Here is a 22,568-nt window from a genome sequence, read left to right as displayed (position 1 = left end):
GGGAGGACTGGCTGACTCCAAGATAAAGTGCATTGCAGTAATCCAGCCGAGATGTGATGAAGATCTATTTCCTTTTTTATAGTCTGATAAATATGACTATTTATCTTTTTATTTATCCTTTTTTGATTGCACCCAGTCACCAAAGCATTGACTACATCACAGCACAAAGGACGCAGCAAAACAAATGTCAGGAACAACCCGAGTTAACGTAGAACAAGAAATTTTCTACAAATTTTGCATTGATACGAAGTTACTGTCAGTAGCTTCATTCATTTAGGGCTGATTGTGGAAAACTGTATGCTTACTTGTGATCAGTTTTAACGTTTCCCTGACAACTGCAAAGATGTCATCATCACGCAACTTTCTGCTAATCTGTTTTCAAACACTTCCACTTAGTTCTGCTGGGAAGAAGCGGCGCTGCCAATTTAGTTTTTAACAGCTGCTGGTTGATTTACTTCAAGAAGCCTCTGATGATTTGATCTAGAGTCACCTGAATACTGCTTCAGTAGACAAAAGGAAATCTTTTGTATAGCATTTTCTATGAAGGATGAGAAATAATGCAGATACAATTTAAATTTCAGTTTTGTCATAACTGCTTTGTTTTTAAATGCTTCTCAACGTTTTCAATCATCTACTGTGAATTCTACTGTATCATAACTGACAGTCTGATTTTATTATGTATATTCAAATGGTCCGAAGTGTAACATCCCTTCTGACGACAGCTTGGCTCTGGGGGGGATAAACACTTTCAGTTTTAGAGGGAAACTTTGTCCTTCAGGCACTTTCGCATCAGTCTGAGCTGACGGAATCTTTAGAGATCTATGAGCTACTGTATGTATATCTTTACATCAATTTGCAGTGCTTTGTATATTTGTGAAGGGTGTTTTTTTTCTCCAGGAGGAATGTCACCACCAGGGGCAGTAGTTTCCATCTTTTCCCCCCAGAAGACAGTGAAATTCGTGTCATGCAGAATTCATTTAATGAAGGGTTTAAAACCTCAGGCCTCAAGGTGAAAACCAAGCCACCTGCCCAGAACACAAACAAAAACACGAGCGGTCAGTTTGTGGTTTAAACCAACCTGAACTCTTTTTTCTTTTTTAGCTGAGAGGTGACGGCATGAGAAGAAGAAAAAAAACACCCAAGGCACCAAAGACGAAGCAAGAAACGTAAGACAACACCACTGTTTGGATTAAAGAGAGAGGCGTACAAGCTCTGTCAGAAGCAATTTATCACAAGTTCAACTGCTCAGATCCACGAGAGCCGCTTATCTCGTTTCCACTATCATCCTCTGTAGTTTTACAAGAATTCCTCCAGAGGAGTTATTGGCCACACACACACACACACACACTATAACACAAACAACAGCAGCAACATGTGTTTGGTAACTCATACTGTGTTATTAGCAGGGGGTTGGATCATTCCTAGAGAGAAAACGAGCCGGGACACCAGGGTGTGGAGCGGTTTTAAAAAGCTGATTAAAGTCAATACAAACATGAAGCAGCAGCAGCAGCAGCAGAGAAGAGCTTTTGGTACAGTAGCTTTAGTGCAGGAGGGACAGTTTGGTCTGAACAGGATTTTTCACTGCTAAAATATTCTGCATCAACAGGTTTTTTTTTTAAAACCAACTCATCTGATACCAAAAAGAAACATATGGAGGAACATGTTGTAGCCAATTAGATTAAATGGCAGCAGCTCAATAACATGACTGGGTATAAAAAGAGCACCTCAGAGAGGCAGAGTCTCTCAAAAGTAAAGATGGGCAGAGATGAAAAAATAACAATAATAAAATAATCAGCAAAAACGGCCTTTTATAAATTGTGAAATGATTTCAAAATGTTTGTCAAAGCAAAAATGCCCATCATCTACAGTACATTACATATCATTAATATGTTTAGAGAATCTGGAGACATCTCTGTGGGCACGAGACGCTGTCAAAAATCCATATTTGATGCCCGTGATCTTCAGGCTCTCAGGCAGCACTGCATTAAAAACAGGCATGATTATGTGCTGAAAATCACTGCATGGGCTCAGGAACACTTCTAGAAACCATTTTCTGTGAGCACAGTTCACCATGACATCAGGTTAAAGCTCTCATGCAAATTGGCAGTCATATGTGCACATGATCCAGAAATGCTGCCGTCTTCCCTGGGGCCAAAGCACGTTTGAAATGGACTCAAATTGGAAAATTGTTCTATGGCCAAATGAATCAACTTGTGACATTATTTTATGAAGATCATGGAGGATATGTCTTCCAGACTTAAGAGGAGAGGGATCATACGGATTGTTATCATTGCTAAAATAAAAAGCCTGCATTTTCAATGGTATGGGTCACATTAGTGCATATGGAACTGGAATATCTGGAGATGCACCATCAGTGCTGCAAGGTATAGATATGTTATATATGTATATAGCAGCAAATGCTCATATTCAGACAATGACCTTATCAGGGCTTACACATTTCAGCAAGACGATGCTAAAACACATGCTGCATTAATTACAATAGTATGGCTTTGTAGTAGATGAGTCCAGGTGCTGACATTGTTATACGTTAAAATTTCTTACTTTCAACATTTGACATGTTTTCCATCTTCTATTGTGAATAAAATGCTGTTTTAAAAGATTTGCAAATCCTTGCATTTTACACAGTATCCCACCTTTTTGGGGAAATTGGGTTGGAAGTAAAACTAATGACCCACTCATGAGCCCCAGGAGGACTGTATAATGAGAGTATAAGCATGGTGGCATCAGCATTTTTCTCAAAGTGCGCGTGTCTCACTTTCTGGAGTCTCGTTGGGTAAATTGAGATCTAAATCACTTTAGTAGCTCAACGTGTAATGAGTAAAGATTAGACCTAATCTTGATTTTAAATTTCGGTAACATTCCGACAAACTGGTTCAGTCGTAGAACATTGTGAACACCGAGTGGAAGACAGAAACTAGATGTAATAAAACAATTAGAGCAACGTCTCTACACAATATCGATGGATGCTTCCCTCACACAACCTGGCACCCCGCTCCACTGTCCCCGTCACATTCTGCAGGCACACAGGATCAGTGCAGATACATATGATTTACATTAACAGCTCGATTTACACAACAATATTATGAAATTACAGCAGAAGATCTATAACCTTCCAATACGTTTGGATTTGTCTGCATTTCAATGTTTAAACTCTGTCTTACTGGGACAAGTGTTTAAGAATTCATAGTCTATGCCCAAATCAGACTATACATTTTCATGTCAAAATATCTAGGAGAGTACAATTCTTCTATTTGCATCTGGCATACCATATAAAGGAGGATTTCTCCCTAGTTGATCATCGATCTCAGTAGATGGTGACAGTACAATATGCCTTTTGTAGTGACTGTTTATCTCCACAGTCTCTCTGAGACTCCCATAAAGCACTGCACTGTCTGTGGCTCTGTCAGGCCGACAAGCACCCTGCAGGGACTGAATATTTATCTCTCCCCGGGCGCTCCTCTCCAGTGCATAGCTCCAACTTTACATCACTGAGGAAGCAGCTGGACAGGGTTTAGTGTGTGTCTGAGTGTGTGGAGAGTTAGATGGAACGAGGGCAGAGGTTGCACATTACATTAAGGGGGATTTTAACAACTCCAGTCTGAGCTTCTGTCTGTTTAACAAAAGCTGTCTTGTAGGAGCCTCTCTGCACTGCCAGCCATGGTCACCGCCTGCTAATCTTACAGCCCACAGCTCATTAGAGGGAGTGGTGGACCGTGGTCACGGTGGGGTGAGATGGGAGCTTTGCTCAGGGTCACTGTCACCAGGCTTTTCTTTTTTGTTTAAATGGTAGACGGCCTGTCTGTTTCAATGCCCACAGGTCAACATCCTGATGGTTACATGGTTGATGGCAGGGCATTTTTGGAAAGCGATCTAAGGTTTCAAGCTTAAGGGGTGATTTGTTTTAAACATGACGCTGATTCTCATTTTTAATGCTTGTATTTATTTGGATATCACACTGTGGCCACATAAGAGTTTGAGAGGGATTTGTTTTAAAGCGTTCACCAACTGTGTGAGGGAAAATGCTGATGTAGCAGGTATACTGAATAAATGTTGATGCTTAAGTTTAGTGTTGATTTAATTTGATTAAAATTGTTTCATCTCTTGGAAATGTTTACTTGTGAGCTTGTGATCAAGTTTTTTGGTGTTTTCTGGGTTGCCAATTGTACCGTTTCCTGCTGTCATGTCAGTTTTATTTTGTATAATTTGTTGTTTGTTTGCTTTAGTTAGTTTGTAGAGCCTTAACTTTCCATTTGGGGGCCACCTCCCATCAGAACATTGTGCTTCAGTAGCAGTACTGATACCTCACTTGTTTCTGTTTATATGTGATATGCAGAGACACTGAATATTTGCTGTCATAACTGGAGTGATGTGATCTGTAATTAATGTCTCACTCATGGTTGCTTTCAGGTTCTCCTTTATATTTTAGGTATTGTTAGAGTATTTGGTCAGACCCGTTTGGAACTAATTGAACCCCATCTGTTTTATAATTTTGCTTCTAATAAATTTCTACGAACAGAAGTTCTTTTGACACATTTATTTAATTGTTAAGCTGCCAATCTTTTTCATTCATGGATGGTTGGGTGGATGGCATCTGATGTTGTGTAAGACTTTATCATTTTGGTGGTTATACTAAAACAATAGTTTGCCCAGAAGTGACACAGGTGCTCATTTGCGTCCACATCCTGCACGTTGGTGGTTCTGGCTTTGAAACAATAAGTCATTATACGGCACTTATTCGGATTAGAACAATTCTGACCTGACGTGATCGGAAAAAAAAAAAAGAAGAAGAAGAATTTGAAACACACACACTTACCGTGGGGATTTCTCATTGATGGTGTTGCTTCCCTGAATGTCTGACAGAGGCGTTCGTGGACTCCTTCTGGTCATACCTGATCACGAACAAACAGGTCACATCAAAGAACAGAAAAACAACACTCACATGTCTACATTCAAATCACCAAAATGACGTATTTGCACGCACACAATCACACAAAACCTTTCCCAGACAAAAACACACTTCTCTCCATGTTATCATTGCTGTGAGTGTTACGTGTCTTTTTATTAGCAATACAACCTAATGCAGGTGATTTTATATCAAAACAAAGATTTGTGCAGTTAACAGGTGCTCTTGTTAGTGTTAAATTATGGAAGATGGCACTGAAGAGTGACTTAGATTAGTCTGGGCTGTATGCTTACTTAACATGTTGGTTAGTCGTTTCAAATACTAATATTCAATTCACGTTTTGTTCCACTATCACCCAACTAGAAAAAGTTAAATGTCTGAGTTGAGTTGGCTTAATCAAGGTTGCTTTGTTACGTTACTACAGGGTGACGGCTGGGTTTCAGCAGTGATGAGCCTGCAGTGATACAACTGATACACCAGCCTTCCCTCTGAACCTGCAGCCAATCAGTCACAGTGCTGAGAGATCACAGAAATCTACGGTGTGTTAGCCTACTCAGAGGGCAAACTGGGGCTTAACAGTGTACCGTTTTCAGTTTCATCATCACTTTGTACAACATTTTCACTCTCATCTGGAGCTGCAAGGTGGCACAAAACAAAAAGACAGAAACACATTTGAGCATACATACATATTTGTGGAGGAAAGTGATCTTTGTGAGAGGTGCTTGAGATTGGCTGTATGTCCTGCACCACATGTAAAGCTGCCTGTGCGCAAGTTAGTGACAATCATGTAAACATCTGTGTCCCAGCTGTGTCAAACAAACCTTCTGTCTTCCATCACCATCACCAGCCCACTTTGTATTAGTCACAGGGAAGCTGATTTTAGTCATGTTTTGGGGAACCGGCAACTAAACCCCCCCGCGGCAATAGGCACAACATGAAAGCGATGCAGTGTGTATTACTGACAAACCAAAAGAAGATGGGAGACCTACAGGTGCTGCTTCCCCAGACAAAAGTTAGCAGACAGAGTAATACCAACCATGCATTCCTCTGCAAGCCTTTTTACAGTTACGTGCAAGTGACAAAATGGCTGAAGCATGCTAGCGAACAAAACGCGAGAAAGGGTGAAGAGGGAGACAGAGGGAGCAGAGACCAACAAGCATCTATTCTACAACGAAGGCTGTAAATCAAATGGCATAACAGAAAACGAAATAAAGATTTACAGAACTACGTCTCTTTCCAGTAAGTTTAAACAGATTTCTTTTGGCTCAACTTTGGAGACAGAACAGTTTAGAAAAGTTAATGATGTTGGTCAGTCTCATCCCTACAGTTTCCCAAGTCATGATCTAACGAAAAAAGTAGGAGGAGTCATTGTTGTATTGGCAGCCTTACTGTACTTCTCCTCTTTGCATCTCTGCAGGATCTCTAAGCTTCTCTGATGCACAGGATGCTGCAGAAAGCTAAAACTATCCACACTTTTCAATACTGCACATGGAGCAGCGTCATCATGCCCTTGGAGAAGCAAAACAAAAAGGGAAAAAAAACAGAAGACAGAAAAAACACATGGGAAAGAGAAGGGAGAGGGAAGAGAAATGACAGATTAGAGAGCAAAGAAGAAGAGATCAGGAAATGCAGTCATCTACTGAAGAGATACCTGTGCAAGACTTCTGGAGAGAAGATGATTGACATTCAAAACAGCAGTAAAGAGTCTATCATTATGGAAGTGCTTGGCCCCTAAGGCCCTTTCTTACATCGTCTTCAAGAGGTTTTTCTGCAATTGAAAGCTTATGTGTACTCCTTGTCTTCTAAGACAAGATGGTGGTGTTAAAGAAATTTACAATTTAGCCATTTTATGTTTTATAACAATCAAGAAGGTCAAAAACGCAACTATGTTATTGCAGAAAAGTTTCAGAAGACATGTAACAGCCTCCTTTGGGCAACACGGCTATCTGTAAAGTTTAGTCAGAAGAATTCTGCAGGATATCTAAGGATAAGCAAAGGATCAAGAGTTCTAAGGGAAAGTCTAATTTCACATGACAAAATCTACACTTTATGTGCAGGAAAGCTTAAAAGGATGCAGAGCGCAAGTCTGATTCATACGCTGGCAAGGCTGTAAGGACAGCTGATGCTAAAATCCACAGCACATAAAGTAAGGCTAGAGCAAATTCTACAGGAAAAGACAAAGCTGAGAGAGATGAAGAGCATGAGCCTATATAAATAGATGGCAAATCTACTAGTACTATACACACTGCAGGATGGAGACTACTGAAATACAAAATATGTTGGAAATAAAGACCACAAAACCATAACTGCATGGCATGTGAGCAGTTAGAACATTTCACGCCAGGAAAACTGAAAAGATACATCAAACCATCAAGTTTGATGGATAATGAGACTTCAATTGTTGTTTTTTTCAAGCTGCAGATACATTTGCAGGCAGCTAATAAGCTTAATAAGTTCAAATATACAATATTCCCTCTTTCAGATTTATTTGTTGGCCATTTGGACTTATTTTCCCCCTGGCTGTAATGCTTACATGCCATTCTCTTTCTGGATTTGCTGGTATTGTTTTTGCATGACATGAGAACGCAAACACCACAGAATATAATGATTTTTAATATTTATCCAAATACGAGTTATCCCAGAAAATTCCAATAGGCACAAACTAAACATCACCCTGCTCTCAAACAAAACAAAGCTCCTTACTGCATATCCATGTAAGCTTCTTTAGAACATGAGCTAAGAAAACGTCTTCCTGTTTCTCTCTTACTGAACGCCTTTTCTCTGCTGCATAACAAGAGTTTCTGCGAGTGTCATCTCTCACCAGTCTTCTTGTGTGTGTGTCTCTTTCCAGCCTCTCTAAAAGCCACGAGGGCCCTGAAGTAGGCACGGAGTACCGCCCAGCGGAAAGTGGCAGAGGGGTCGATGCCGATCAGGCTGCAAATGAAGGCGTTTTTGCTGCTCTTCAGCAGAGCTACGATGTCAGGCCTCATGTGATCTGTGTTCTTCTCCCTGAAGTCCTGCAGGAGATGAAAAGATTTTTTTTTTTAAGTGTATTATAAATTCTGCTCATCAGCTTAGCTGTTCAGACATCCAAATGTACTGATAACAAGATCCAAAAGAAACATGATAAAACAGCTCAAATGTAGCATCAGAGTAATTTGCTTGGCTGCAGGGAAAAGAAAGAGATGCTGAAAGAGTTCAAATTCTAAACGATTTATTTATCAGTTAAGAAAGACTGTCGTAAATGACTCAGTCTGAGGCTATGAACTCATGAGTAAATCTTTTACCGTCTTCATAGGCAGCACTTTAAAAAAAAAATTAATTGTGTAGGACATTGTCTTTCAATATTTATATTTTGGATGTTGCCATATCAACTCATTTTGAAAAGACTTTAAGAACACTATTGGGCCATATTCATCTTGGTCTTTTTTGAGCCACAAAGGATCGTATTTGGACAAGAGAGCAGAGCTAGAGAGACATTTTTGAAAGTTGATTGGACAAAAATTTCAATCAGTTACCCAGTGGCTCCATATATACATACATACACATATATATATATATTTATTTATATATTTGTCTCCCAGATCTTTCAGTATTTTGAGGGGAAAGCTTTACTACCACGAACCCACTCCCAGAAACAGCCTGCTTGCTACAGAGTGAACAGTCTACAAGCTCAGCGAGGCCTTCCTTTGGAGATACCTCTGAGTAGAAACAGATTAACCATGTATATGTGAGGCAAACATTCCAAGAAGTGGAAGTTCTGTGTTACATTTTACAGTAATAATATAACATAGGAGGTTACACAAAGCAAACACTTGCTGATTCTTTCCAGAAGAGCAATGAACTGTTGCGAGAGGACTGATGTGTGGCTTACAACAGAATCATGTAACATTACACGGTAATACCACCATCACTAATAATGATGCTCAAGCAAGAGAGTTCGGGTACCAGAATGCATTATATTGATGGATATCTCAATTCAGGAATCGGAATCTAATCGCACTGCATCATCCATCTATCGTTGGAAGAAAATACCCTTCCATCAGATCTATTCATTTACGGAATTATTGTGGAAGGATCACAAATACACCGACAATAAGACACTAATGTAGCTAATGACATCATTAATACTTGTAATACAATTTTTTTGACTTAGTATTTCAGGAGGGAAATCAGTGCTTTTACAGTTGTAGCCATTTTGAAATCAGAACCTTGTGTAAAAAATGTCTTTTAGGACACTGCATTTGAATGAAAAATTGATTTAGTCCGTCTTCTTTCTAACCTGTTTGGCATTTACCAAGTTTAAAGTTCCAAAATGCAATATTTCAAATCATAATGCAGCAGCAAAAAGCTACTTGCAATGTAGTGATATAACGGTGTATTTGATGATCTTACCAGAATGTGTAGCATCTCACCACCAGCCTGCCTCTTATTTCCCACCCATAAGCCCTTTGTTTTCAACACTGGGACGGTGCATTTCTGTGCAACTCGGGTTCTAAGTTGTGGCCGTGTGTCCGCCTGTTAGCATCTTCTTAATGTTATGCCTTATATATCCAAATCAAATTACTGCACAATACCCATGTTGTGATGCTTTACATATAAAAAGGAGTACAATACACATTATGAATTCTACTTTTTTCTATATTCTTTAAATCTCTTTATTGTGCAGTAATTTGTTCAACATTTCTCATTTCTGAATGTCCAAAATAAACAAACTTACTTGAATTTTCACCTTAATTATGAAGTTTGTTAGAACAAAGCTGTGAAGAAAATGTGTGTGAATTTATAAGAAATAGCAATCCCCAGAACAAAGTTGAGGCCGACTGTACGCCCCTTTGTACTCTCTGTGAAAATGAAACTGACCTTAACGCCGTACTTGACTTTGCCAGCATAATGTCGGATGATAAAGGCAGGCTCCATGACGGCAGGGAACTCGATGTAGCTGTTTCCTTCATGCTGCCGCTTGAACTTATCCAACAAAGTCTGGTTGGTGGCTTGGGGGAAACTGTTGATTAAGGACAGGGGAGTTTGAAGAACAATGGATAATCCATCTGTTTTTAATACACATGAAGATAAGGAATCTGCCAGAGAATCAACGCACTGACGCACTTGTTTAAAGCAGTCAACTGCCTCGTGAATACTTTAAATAAAAAATATGTATATATATATATACATATATATATAAATAAATAAATAAATAAATAAATAAATAAAAATCGCACTGAAAATCTTCAACAGATTTCTTATTTCTACACAGAACATGATGAATTAATGAAGACATTTTTTCACTCCTCTCTAATGCAGACCACATCCAGCAGAATTAAGAGTGCACCACTGGAAACGTGGCTAGTCAGCATCATCTGATCTGTAACCAGTTTTGAGACTTTATCGTCCGATGCCAAAAGCTGAGGATTATCGTTTCCTGCTGGAATCAAAGTTCAAATTTCTCTCAGGTCCTTTCATAGGGACGACCAGCCATTCAACAGAAAATCAACAGCTTACAGGAAGTGCACCGAGGAAGATGAGACACCAGGGGTTCTGTAACGGGGTGAAACCTGAGCTACGAAAACAGCACAGCTGAGGACTCCGTGCTCTCCAGCTTCTCCGAGTGGGAGGAATTTGATTTAGTGTTCAAATGGAGAAGATGGGGAATTACAGAAAAAAAATTGTATTATTACTAAAATATTCCAGGAACAGTCATGAACCTGAAAATTACAGTTTTAATCTCACTGCAGTAAATTCCTTTTTATGCTACCGTCAACATCACCCCCTCCCACGGAGAAACTATGTTCAGCAGCAGAGAAAATGACAGAAAATGAGCCAAAACAAGAGTAGATACGTTTGTAGTTTTTATTTCCACTGGAGGCAGCTTTTGGGCAGTAAGGCAAGTAAAAAGGTTGTTTTGTTAACGTGATGGATGCATCTTATGCTGTAGCTTCAACTTTTCTCAGCTGATTTGATGATATTTACTTTCTGTACGTATTAATGCAGCGCTGATCTGCATCTGTTTGTTATGAGGGAATTACAAAAGGCGAACAGCAGGTTTAATGAGGTTTTGCCATCAATGAGTCAAAGTCCAGATGAAAAAAAAGAGTGTTAATATGTTTGCTGCCGTATTTGTGCTAAAAACTGAACTAACCGTATAACAAACTGTATACATGTAAAGGTAGCCGTGTTATCCAGACCTGCCGACACATTATCAGCAATAAGACCAAAATTAGAGTTTGCTTGTCTGATTGTCGGTCGGCTGTTTTTCTTGACGATTTTTCAATTAAAATAAAAGGAACCGGTAGTAATCAACAGGAAAAAGTGCCAATGAAGAATAGTATTTTCCCCTCTCCTTGTTAACCAGCAGGCTGTCACTAAGCCAGTAAAACACTGCCGTTTGTGGCGATCCCTTTTTTAATTCCAAGGTTACAAAATCCACCTTTAAAATGTGACATTAACATCAAGTGCAGTCACACCCAACTTTTTCCTGGAGCAGCTACTGGAATTATCATGCTCACAACAACAAAAAAAGTCAGTACATTAATCAAGCAGACATGTTCGCATTGATTTTAAGTAGAGTTTCAGTTGACCTCAGGAGTAAAATTCAAATATATTTCCCTGCAACATATCCGTTTAAGTTTAGCTTCGTTTTCAGATGCCATATAATCATGTTTCGTCTTTCATTTGCTGTTGTGTCATTCATCACTACAATCAATCCCTTTCAGATTCCTCACAGTCACTTTATTCAATATATTATAAAGACATGCTCAGAGGGGTCAGTGTTTGGGTGCATAAACCTGCAGCTGGGTGACAGTGGCGGACCAACATTTTGTGTCCCACGTCTCATTGCTTTTAGTGTTTTAGCCTGTTTTTCTAACAGCTGACAGTATGAAGACAGAGGGGAGGCCTCAGCTGGAATCAAATCAAAGACTTTGCAGTTGTATCAGATTGCCTGCCAGTTTTAATTTTACCAACAAACAGCACCGGATGGTCTTATTTCACAGGAAAATAAGGGCGTTTCTGAAGAAATGAACCAGTCAAACTGGAAGACAAACAAGTTGGGAGACTCACTTGCACTCCTCATCCAGAAGGTGGAACAGCGCTGTGGGCTTCTTGCTGATCAGGTTGATGCATCCTGTATTGTCAATATAGTCGATGTTTCGCCAGCTGATGCCCTCTGCCCTATATTCCTCCTGCAGGGTCACGTAATACAGACAGAGAGCTCAGTGTCAGCACAACCTTCAATAATAACTTCCTTCAGGAACTGTAATTTGAACTTCATGTTTATGCTCTTGAGCAGTTTGGTAAAATTCAATATTAGTCCAGAAGGTAGACAGTGGATGTGACATCAAAGCCAATACCTCTAAGCACCCATAAAAATGTTATTCATTAACATACCATGAAAAACAGAAAGCCAGTTCTTCACGGCTAAACCCGTTTTAAATTTTACAATCAAAGTAACTGTGTTGTTTGTTCAAAATGCTTTAATATTTGCAGACTTTGCCTGAACTCTTGGTGGTTTAATATCGAGAGTAGCATTTGGAGCATTTATCAGTGTTTTTCCCCATACATGTTGTTTTTCTGTCTTCCTGGGAAAGAGGTTTAACCAATAAAGATCTTAATCTAGCAGAGGTTTAATAAAAATCACTGGAATCTTCTTTTTTCTTGCATCTTCCGTTGTTGCCATAAAGTCAGACGGCTGGAGAAAAAAAATTAATGAATAAATAAATTGGCATGTTTTCCAGTCTGAAGAAAATTAAGTTCACAGGGAAAAACGCTCTTCCTTAGTACACTGTGAAATGATCAAACAAAGCAGCACAACTTTTGCTGTTAGCCATACTTATAGAAAAATGTGTAATTTCATTAAGCTACAAAGTTTACGACGAGCGTTCTCCTTAAAAACAATTCATCCAACTTAATTAGTCTTCAAAGCCACAATATCTAACCCGGTTTTACAAATATACTATTGATTTATAGAAAACAGTGTTGACTTTAACCGAAACATTTAAAGCAGAAATGCCTCGGCACTTTATGGTTCTGACTGACTGAAATACTTAAGACTTCGGACACCGAACACCTGTGTAATGGAGCATAATGCAATTTAACAGCCCAGGATAAAAGTATGTGATGCTTACCATTATTGGATTTGTGAGTCAGATGGGGGATGACTAAACTCTTTGGTAATCCCTGAGCTGTGGTTTGTTGGGGTGCTGTAATGGGCCGCATCATATTTCACAAGTTACAGTAGACTATCCAGCCCACGACTTACCCTCATCCTGAAATCATCTTCCAATAAATGCTATGATTCACTCTTAGATGGGGCAATTCAATTAGAAAAAGAAACCATGAACAGCCTTGAGCAGCAAATGTGCAGCATCTACAGATTATCATCAGGATATCATTTTATAGGAAGACACATGAGGAGTCTTTCTCATCTGCTGCTGCGCAACGTTTTTCAACTTGTTTATGTATAATCTATATGTGGAGATTTTCTGCAGAGTATACATGCATAAACCTACAAATATTTGGTGAATTTTATATACATATAAGCAGTGGCATGGGTGATTGCATGTTCTCTCCATGCATGTGTGGTCTCTTCAGATACTCCAGCTTCCTTCTACAAAATATGCATTCTCAGTTAAATTGGTGATTGTAATTTGGCTGAAGGTATGCATGGTTGTTTGCCCTGTGAGTCTCTGTGTTGGCCCTGTGATGGACCGGTGACCTGCCCAGGGTACACTAGAGCACTGTAAACTGAGCTCAGTTTGAGTGCGCAGGAAGCTGGTTAAGAAGAAGGTGGGGGAACACTTAAGCAGGACAAAGTCCAGCTGAGGGTAGTTGACATGATGTAAGGAGGGCTGCCAAACTCTGACAAATCTGTTGTTGAAGCCAGAGGTAATGTTTGATTTTCTCCAATTTCACAAGGAACAGAGTATCTTTTAACCAACAGGAGTGAAAAAGGCATGAAGGACACATCCACCGAATCAGAGCAGCAAACCTCGCTTGCAGGGTGAAAAAGGCCAGATGCTCAACAATGATTGTGGATGGGAAGGACACCAAACAGGGCAACTAAGGGTGAGGGCTGAATGATGGGTGAGAGTGAGTCAATAACGGGTTTTGTGTTATTCGGGAATGTGGATTAGTGAATGACACCTGACGGCAGCAGTTCATGAGATCAATGGAATAAAATATGTCTAACAGCAGGACAAAATCTTTCTTTTTTTAATCTCAGGCTACATCACTGATGGAAACAACGTGAACTTAAACATTAAACTGTGACATGAAGAGCACTCAAAGTTATGTGATGCTGGATATTCATGTTTATGCCATCCAGTAAATATTAAAAACTAAAATGAGCCACAAATGAGTACTGTTGTGTGAGGGATTACTATAATCTCAAAGTTTTTACCTCAGAAGTAAAATAATCACTTGTTTCTTAATGAAAAACATAGAAATATGTCACAGTTCTGGCGGTAAGACTGCCGTCATGACTACGACGTAGAAGTAATCAGGGTGCATCTTACCCAGATTAAGATAAAAAGACATCTAAAATGAGCTACATGTGTGCTCTAAAGCATATGCATCTGTGTATTATGTGCTTGAACAATCCAGGAATTGGAATACACTTTGCAATCTCTGCTGTAGGCACAGATGAGCAATGACAGCAAGATGGGCTGGATTTACAGTCACTTAATTGTACCGCCAGCATCAATCTTCCTTCCACCTTCTTGTCATGGAAATCTTTCTTCTAATCTAATTAGAAGAAACATTTATCATGGTAAAAAAAAAAAATCTAAAACAGGATAATCGCTGATGACACGGTCAGCACCAACCTGCAACAGCCCCTGGTAAACATCAGGAGAACATCGCACTCAGATGATGTTCATTCAGCAGTTGAATAGGATCAGCTTTGCAGGATGGAGCCTCATCATTGTTAGCCCACTGTAACCTTGTTTCTTTCAGTCCAGGTGTTAGTGATGGCTTTTTTTCCATATATATAAATCCCATTTCTAACAGTTGGCTCACAAACATCGACTCCTGTTTTGTGCCCATTATTTCTTTCGTTGTATGTTTTTCTCTTTTCGAGGCACATTTCTCTGAAGAGTCTCTCCTGATGCATTGATGCGAGGAAACATGCAAGTCGGCAGGTTACAGGTTACTTTTCTAACTGCATAATAAAAGCTTTATGAACATTGACAAGGTGAGGTGAATCCATCCTTTTTGCCAAGGGTTGTATATGGCAAACTTCTAGCAGGATTATACTAGATCGCATTATAATCTAATGTCCTCCTATTCTAAAAGAGATGGAAGCATGGAATAAAAGAAGAAAGAAATGGTCTATTGCACCTTAAAATGATCATCAATGTGCCCTTAAGCAAAGCAGTTAGTTCTCATCTGCTCCAACAGAGTGACTCAGTGGTCGACAGATGAATGGAAATATCTTGTAACTGTAGAAGAGGGCGTAAAGCAGGCCTCAAAGAAAACATGAAGCATGCCAGCTTTTGGACAATGTATCATGACCGAATCATTTTCAGAGGTTGTCTTGGGCTGCCTCATTGATTTTCCCACAGCTAGGAGCTCCTCAGTTTGCTATGTTCAAGTCTTTGGTGCAGTTTTAGTTTACAGAACAGGCAGAACCACTACCCAAAATGTAGATGTTACACTGCTGTGTTGTTCAGATATGAAGGCGGTGGGATTCAAATAAACCTGACCTCAAAGCAGAATAATTGGATGCCATTAAAATCAACATACTGCATAGGAGTGTCAGGACTAGCTTTGTTTATGTAGCTTAAAAAAAAAAATCTGAATATTTTCTGGTTCTTGAAGACCTTCTTGTGGACTTTTTCAAAACTGAGGTCCTCAAGAACCAGGAAAGTCTAGTTGCCTTCTAATCAAGCACCTAGGAGTGCCATGTCCTAAATTACTAAGAATCTGTTCCAAATGTCTCTAAATTGCCCCTCGGAGTGAGTGTGAGCATGCATGGTTGTTTGTCTCTGTGTGGCCCTGTGATGGACTGGTGATCTGTCCAGGGTGTACCTCACCTCTCGCCCAATGAGAGCTGAGATAGGCTCCGGCCCCCCCGCAAAACTAAATTGGATTTAGCAGGTATGGAAAATGGATGGATTGATGTTCCTAATGGCAGGTTGAGGTGACAACAGTCTGACTCGATGCAGGCCCCAATCCACCCATCAGGTACTGGTGGATATTTGTTTTGTTATTGGCTAATAGACAGCTGCAGTATGGGAACACATGCTGCTACACTAGCTAAACGTGTGTGAGTAAAGTGTGTGTTCACTATGTAAAGTCAGACTGCTGCAACAGCAAGGCTGCTGTGAGGAAGAACATTCATTTTTCAGGTAAAAAAAAAAAAAAAAAAAAAAAAAAGGCTCAGCAGAGCATCTGCAGGGAATAAATCTCTTAAAAAAATGAACAATTCATTGCTTTTTTATTGGGCTTTAAAATCCTTCAGCACGAAGATGTTTCACTAGTGTCAAAAGCTGACTACGAATTCAAGATGCGACTAACAAAGCACTTTATCACATGATCAACTCTCCCTGGGTCCTGTAGTTGTGTCAATAACAGCAAACATCTGCTTTTTCCCCCAGGAAAACCCATATAAATGAATCTACTCTAGACCCATAAACGTCGTATAAAGGACAGACCAAGCCACCAGGTCTGAAACTTACAGCCAATGATGAAGCCCCTTACAGCACATACCACTAATATCTGCTATTTTCTGGCTCCAGACTTTCAGCATCGAAGTATTGTGACTGACAAAATTTCATGAAACTTGGATGAGAGTTGGAGCATGTATAAAAGAAGGACCCTGACCAGTGTGAAATACTTCCAGGATTGCTTAGATATTAGGCCTGACAAAGAAGTATTCTCCAGTTAGGTTGCCAGCTTACACTCTTAATCAAAAGGAGTCCCCTTTTGGTCCAAGATGTCCAAGGCCAAGGCCAAACTTGGGGCTTCAAAATGGTGGTCCAGAAAACCTACACATTGCTTAAATCCAATTAGCCTACAGCAGTTTTTATCCTGCATGTTCAAGGTGGAATGTTTCTTTTTTTATCTCTACAGTTCAATCAATCAATCAATCAATCTTTATTTATATAGCGCATTTCATACCACAGGCAACTCAATGTGTACTCAGTTTGCATACTTAGGTCAATATGGGGAGTTAAGTTACACTTTAACAAATGGAAGGAATGCTTGATCTAAGTTAAGACTGAGGTTTGTCCAGAAACCTGGGGATTGAGTCTCAGACTGACTTTAAATGTGCCAAAAGAAAAAAGATAGGAAGGATTAAGGCTTTTACTACCTATTGACCTTCACACTTTCCAAACAACAGTTGTATAAAGGAGGGAAGAAGAAATGTTTCTCTGCACAGGTTTCCTTAAAACATGATTTCCAACAGTATTTCTGATTTATAAATTATTGAAACAGTAGGTCCTCTGTCATTTTGTTACAACAGGAATGACTGAGGGCACAGACCATCAAGTCTTTGTGTAATTCAAAAACACCTTAGGGGCTTTCAAGCAGCTCTAAAGTCTGAACATGTCAAGACAGGCCTCTGATTCAGCCCATCTTAAGATAAACACAATGTTTAACTTCCAGGTAAATCTTATAGATCAGGATTTTGAAAGCCCTTTGAAGTAAATCAGCCCACTTCAGAGAGCAAACATCCTGAGCTGGGTGGTCACAACGAAAGGTGAGTTGAGTCATTCGGCCTTCGTTTTCACTATTAACTCTGCTGCATAGCGGGATGCAGGATTCCTCCATTGTTTCAGTGTCACTCTAATTCATGTGCACTGTGTGGTGACATAAACCAGCTCCGAAGATTCATTTTGACGTTTTGATGCTGTGAAAAAGCATTTCCTTCTCCAGCCAACTTACTTGTTCAATTTTGAAGATGTGCTGGTTAAAATAATGCTGCAGACGCTCGTTGGCAAAGTTGATGCAGAGCTGTTCGAAGCTGTTGTTCTCGTAATCCTCAAAACCAAAAATGTCCAGCACGCCGATGGACAAGATCTGAGGAAGACATCCACACAAAATCCAAAGCCATCAATCTTTTAACGTTGATGGTTTGGAATTCTATAAAACTAACATTTCAAATGCGATACAAAACTAAATAAGTGATACTATTTTAAAGGTTTAATATGAGTTGTTATCACAAGTGATGTTTCTTTCGTGTTTGTTGTGTTCAGTTTGGTCTTACCTTGGTGGTTTCCTCCAGGTCCTTGATGTTGAGCAAAGCATGGTTGATCCTGAAGACAATCCAGTCAAACAGAGCACTGTACAGGGACTTGGCCATGGAGTCTCGCACCGTTCCAGCCTGGAGGAAGACATACGAGATCTGTGTCAGTTAAACCCAAACAACTTCAGACGGGACCATTTTAACTCTTTGAAATCGCAAGTTCAATTTCTGATCATTTATGTCGGTGCGGTTCTGTTCTTCACGGCCGTGTCTTGAGAGAACGGAGCAGAAGAAGAGACGTACACATCCCCACCTGCGACGCAAAGACCTCTCAGAGAAGTGGGAGCAGATGGGGATTTTAAGGCTGTTATATCTTTATAGTCTTCACGTCTGTATGCGGCCACTGTTGTATGCTCACCTTCTACCCAAAAGTTACAGCCCAGAAACATCCTTAACAAAGCGAAATAAGAAGAAACGAGGGAAATGCATTCAGTGAGGGTGTCTCTGTAGAGAAATACACCACCACACACTTCACATTAACATCTGCTGTTACAGCAGGTTTAGTCTGGCTAAAAAGCTGCAATTACCAATAGGTGGTTTACTACCAAAGATTCTTAGAAGCACATCCAAGATGAATAATTCTGCGTAATCACTGTAAAGCTTGGTCTTTGGCTACGTTTGGTCACAGGGCTTCAGGATTCTGACATGTCTGGTGTGATATCCGTGTTTCATTTTCCTCAGCGGCACATCTTCCTTTTGGCTATGTGGTAGGTTTATTAAGGCAAGCATTCACATCCATTTACCCAAAAGCGTCAGCTTTTAAACAGCTGACACCAATACTAACAGTCACACCGGTCTGCACCGTCTGAAACAACACACACACGCAGCTTTTTGTTAAGAGTAATGGGCACTTTGCTGACCTTTTTGTTTGTTGTGACGGGGAATCTCATATTAAGATTTGACTAAGTGCTCCTTTGTTTGCTGTAACTGGTACTTTATGAGAATAGCTGCATGTTTGTTCTATGTGGGGCAGTTACATATGTAGAACTGAAGACTTTATTTTTCTACCGTGATTGGTACTGTATGTGCACAGCCTTTGCAGTTACGTACATCGCTGCACATCGTGTAGAAATTGCACACAGTCCTGCTCTCTGGTGCTTTTTCACAGCTGCTTGGCCGACATTCACTAAAATTGGATTTTGGGCAATACTCACCGTGCAGCAGCAAGTTGACAGTTTTTGGACACTACAAGCACGCTTTAAATCAAAAAGGTCTCACAGGGTAACAGCAGCTAAAGAGAAGAATTACTAAAGTATGAATATATATAGTATGTAGTATGCTTTTACATTAGGCTGAGTTTTAAAACCGTAAGCTCGAATGGAGGTGGATCTACAGCAAAGGTAAAAAGATGGACAGCTTAAAAGGCTTTTTTTACATCTCTCTGTTCACTCACCCTGTATGTGTGGTGTCCCACACATCTGCTAAACAAATCAGAGCTTGGCCTTGAATATCTGCCCTTGTAACGCTGCACTTTAAAAAAAAAAAAACAATGAATTGAGGCATTTGAATATAGACAACGGAAGAGATTTATCATCAAGGTTAAATGTGAAATTCAGACACAGTTTGATCGCTATAATTCAAAAATGAGTTGAGATGAGCAGACAGTTGCCTTTTTTTGCTTTAAAATAAAGCTTTTAAACTTTGACCCGACACTAAATCGTATCCCAATCCTGTCAGTTATCCAAGTTTTCTGGAAGAAGAATTCTTGAAGAAAAAGAATATAGGATATCCTCAAATGTAAAAAGCAGACAGCCAGGAGAAAAAAAGACAATCATAACGCATCTCTGACACCGACTTTATCTACTGGATCTACAGACAGCTGTACTGTGACAGCGCAGGATGTCCACGAGCCATTCATGGCATCATTAACAAGCGCAAAACACCCAGTTCGATTTAGTTTGGAAGAGATTGTTTTATCAATTAAGTTCTGAGAAATAAGGCTGTTAAAGGTTAGATATTTATTCAAAACAAAAGAAAATGTTAGCTTCAATAAGCTAAAGCCTGAATGTATTTATACTGAATTTGAAGTGTATGAAGTTGAGCTGCTGGGAAGACCAAGATGACCCTGAGACGAGATAAAAATGAACTTACTCTGTCATTCTTTACATTCATAATCATGAATGTTACTCTGCACAGTATCTAAAACCTTTGTTTGACTGAGAAAGAATATTGGTTTGGTGTTCTTTAGTAAACAATAACAGTTACTGAGAGAAACTGTGCAATTCTTCTGTCTGCTGGAAAAATGTGACCTTGCTGCAAACACAGGACAGCCACAGTCTTCACAAACAAAACAAGCCACTGAGCGGCTGCCCCAAGTTAAAAGCTCCCATCTCTAAATAATTAACCAGGATATTTTTAGCACGCTCACGCCAAATCTGTCTCACTGCGTCAGGACGGATATTATTTTCAACCATCATACAAGATGTGCTCGAATGACCAAAAAGCTTCCCATTGTTTGCTGCAAGTTGAATCTAAAACATTCAATAGCCTCGTAAAATTTCTCCAAATGGAGAAAAGGCATTACTCAAGATTTCTTTGAGGATTTAAAGTGCATCATTTCAGCCATTAGAGCAATATTTACACGGAGACCACCCAGTGCACAACCAAAACAATCACTGTTTGTTCATATAAAATGACTCCTAAATGTCCAGCAGGTCATTATGAGGTTTGGTGGGAATGTATAACACAACACCATCTTCTGGGAAAGTCTGAAAGTATAATGCTGATTTTACCGTTTCCTTTGATATATACAGTTCAAATTAACTGTAAAAGAAAAAAAAAAAAAAAAAGGAAATCATTTAATCCAACTCACAACATGTGTGCAAGATTTGACATCCTTACATTTAATATTAAATCATGATGATGACTTTTAAAGTAATAAAGTCTGCGTAAATTACTGTTGATTCTGTCTGATATTTTAGACGATGCTTCCACGTTGCTCCCTTCTTCTTTCCGATGGCTCTCGTCTTGCAGACCATGACGTGTGTTTGTTTTCAGAGCGGCGGTCCCAATGAAAACTGTAGGGGGGCTTCAAATGCCTTCCCCTTCTCTCTAAACAGACTGAAGGACTTAGTGAATGTGTGTTTGTTAATGTGTGGCCATAGACCGAGGGAGCCGAAAAACACAGAGAGTTAGCAGGAGGAGATCCGGTGCTGGTGCGCGCTGTCCTGTAAACATGGCCGGGTCAGACGGAGGAGAGGAGTACAATAAGTGGGCTGAATAAGAGCCTTTGGTCGCACAAGAATGCGCACTCATACGTATGTTTAGATCCGAATAAGAACATACTGGGGTGAGAGTGACAATGAAGAAACAGTGTTATATTTGGTGGCCAATGCCCAATAAAGGTGTTCTTTATAGAAACAAAAATGTTTTTAAAACTGAGAAACTTCAGTGGCGGACCATTTTCTTCCTGTTAAAGAACTTTGTGCCACTCGACACAGGGACACGGGTCACCGTGGTGTCTAGCCTGCCAGGAGCTAACAGAAGAAGAAGAGGAAGCCGTTGCGGCATTGAAGGAGCAATTTGACAGATTGTCAGCTAACAGAAAATAGCAGAAAAGTAGTGAAAGCACAGTAATTATAACAACATTAGAAGCTCCAGGCAGGCGAGCCTCATCTTCACCACCTCCAGCAAAGAAAAAGCTTGTATTGATAAAATTGTAAATGCAGCTTTAACGTTGTAGCTTGAACTTTTCTCAGCTGATTTCCTAATGTCGGCTTGCTGTATGTATTACTGCGCTGCTGATCTGCCTCCGTTTGGTATGTGTGAATGACCAAAGAGGAACAGCAGCACGTGTCTTTTACGCCAAGTCGGATCGCATGTGTGAAAAGGGCTACAGTGTTAAGGTTTGTACTATAAATCATATCATGTAAATGTGTAAAGGTAGCTGTGTTGTAAGTATTAAGATCAAAATTAGAGTATACTCGTCTTATTGCTGATCAACTATTGTAATTAATGATTTTTCAGTTGAATCGAAAGAAATCAGCAGTAATCAAAAGGAAACAAAGCTGATAAAGTAGAGGTTTTTTGACACTTGTTTTCACCCGGTAGGCTGAAAAAAAAAAACAACAACCTATAGATGAACAAATTCATCCTAAATTTTTTGTTTTTTGAAGATAAGATAAGAAAATCCACCTTTAAATGTAATTTAGATCTAACATAATATCTTTCAGATAATTTAGTTAATATTTACAATTATTTTTCTGTCTAAACTGAAAACATTCCTTTAAAATAACAAAACTGCTCCAAAAATGGCAGAAACTTCTAAAAACTGGTACTGGAAAGTTCTTAAACTAATCAGTCATGACTTGTCATGGTAATTGGTCATTTACGTGCACAAGCCAAAAGATGGTTCATATCACGTGCTGGGTTGCGTGTGCATAACAAAACAGGCAGTAC

At 39.6% G+C, this 22,568-nt stretch overlaps 1 protein-coding gene across 12 annotated transcripts in view; it reads right to left on the bottom strand.

The window, feature by feature from the left end:
• The window catches only part of myo9aa (myosin IXAa), a 120,125-nt gene that overhangs the window by 24,519 nt on the left and 73,038 nt on the right, over positions 1-22,568 (bottom strand). For 8 of the 12 annotated variants that reach the window (XR_012769818.1, XR_012769819.1, XM_075465819.1 and 5 more), the window contains 8 exons: positions 18,132-18,248; positions 17,810-17,944; positions 11,984-12,105; positions 9,788-9,929; positions 7,746-7,941; positions 6,314-6,433; positions 5,509-5,559; positions 4,835-4,910 (listed from right to left, as the gene is read on the bottom strand). Coding sequence is in view for 10 of the 12 variants with exons in the window: in XM_075465819.1 (XP_075321934.1) it covers positions 4,835-4,910; positions 5,509-5,559; positions 6,314-6,433; positions 7,746-7,941; positions 9,788-9,929; positions 11,984-12,105; positions 17,810-17,944; positions 18,132-18,248 (959 nt within the window). In the remaining 2 variants the exon portion in view is untranslated. The remainder of the gene's footprint in view (positions 1-4,834; positions 4,911-5,508; positions 5,560-6,313; positions 6,434-7,745; positions 7,942-9,787; positions 9,930-11,983; positions 12,106-17,809; positions 17,945-18,131; positions 18,249-22,568) is intronic. The other 4 variants (XM_075465848.1, XM_075465905.1, XM_075465868.1 and 1 more) reach the window with 2 other exon arrangements.

This window comes from Odontesthes bonariensis, chromosome 1 (assembly GCF_027942865.1).
Source record: "Odontesthes bonariensis isolate fOdoBon6 chromosome 1, fOdoBon6.hap1, whole genome shotgun sequence".
Classification (NCBI taxonomy): domain Eukaryota; kingdom Metazoa; phylum Chordata; class Actinopteri; order Atheriniformes; family Atherinopsidae; genus Odontesthes; species Odontesthes bonariensis.
The sequence above is the reverse complement of the archived record's forward strand: the minus strand, read 5'-3'. Positions and strand labels throughout refer to the sequence as shown.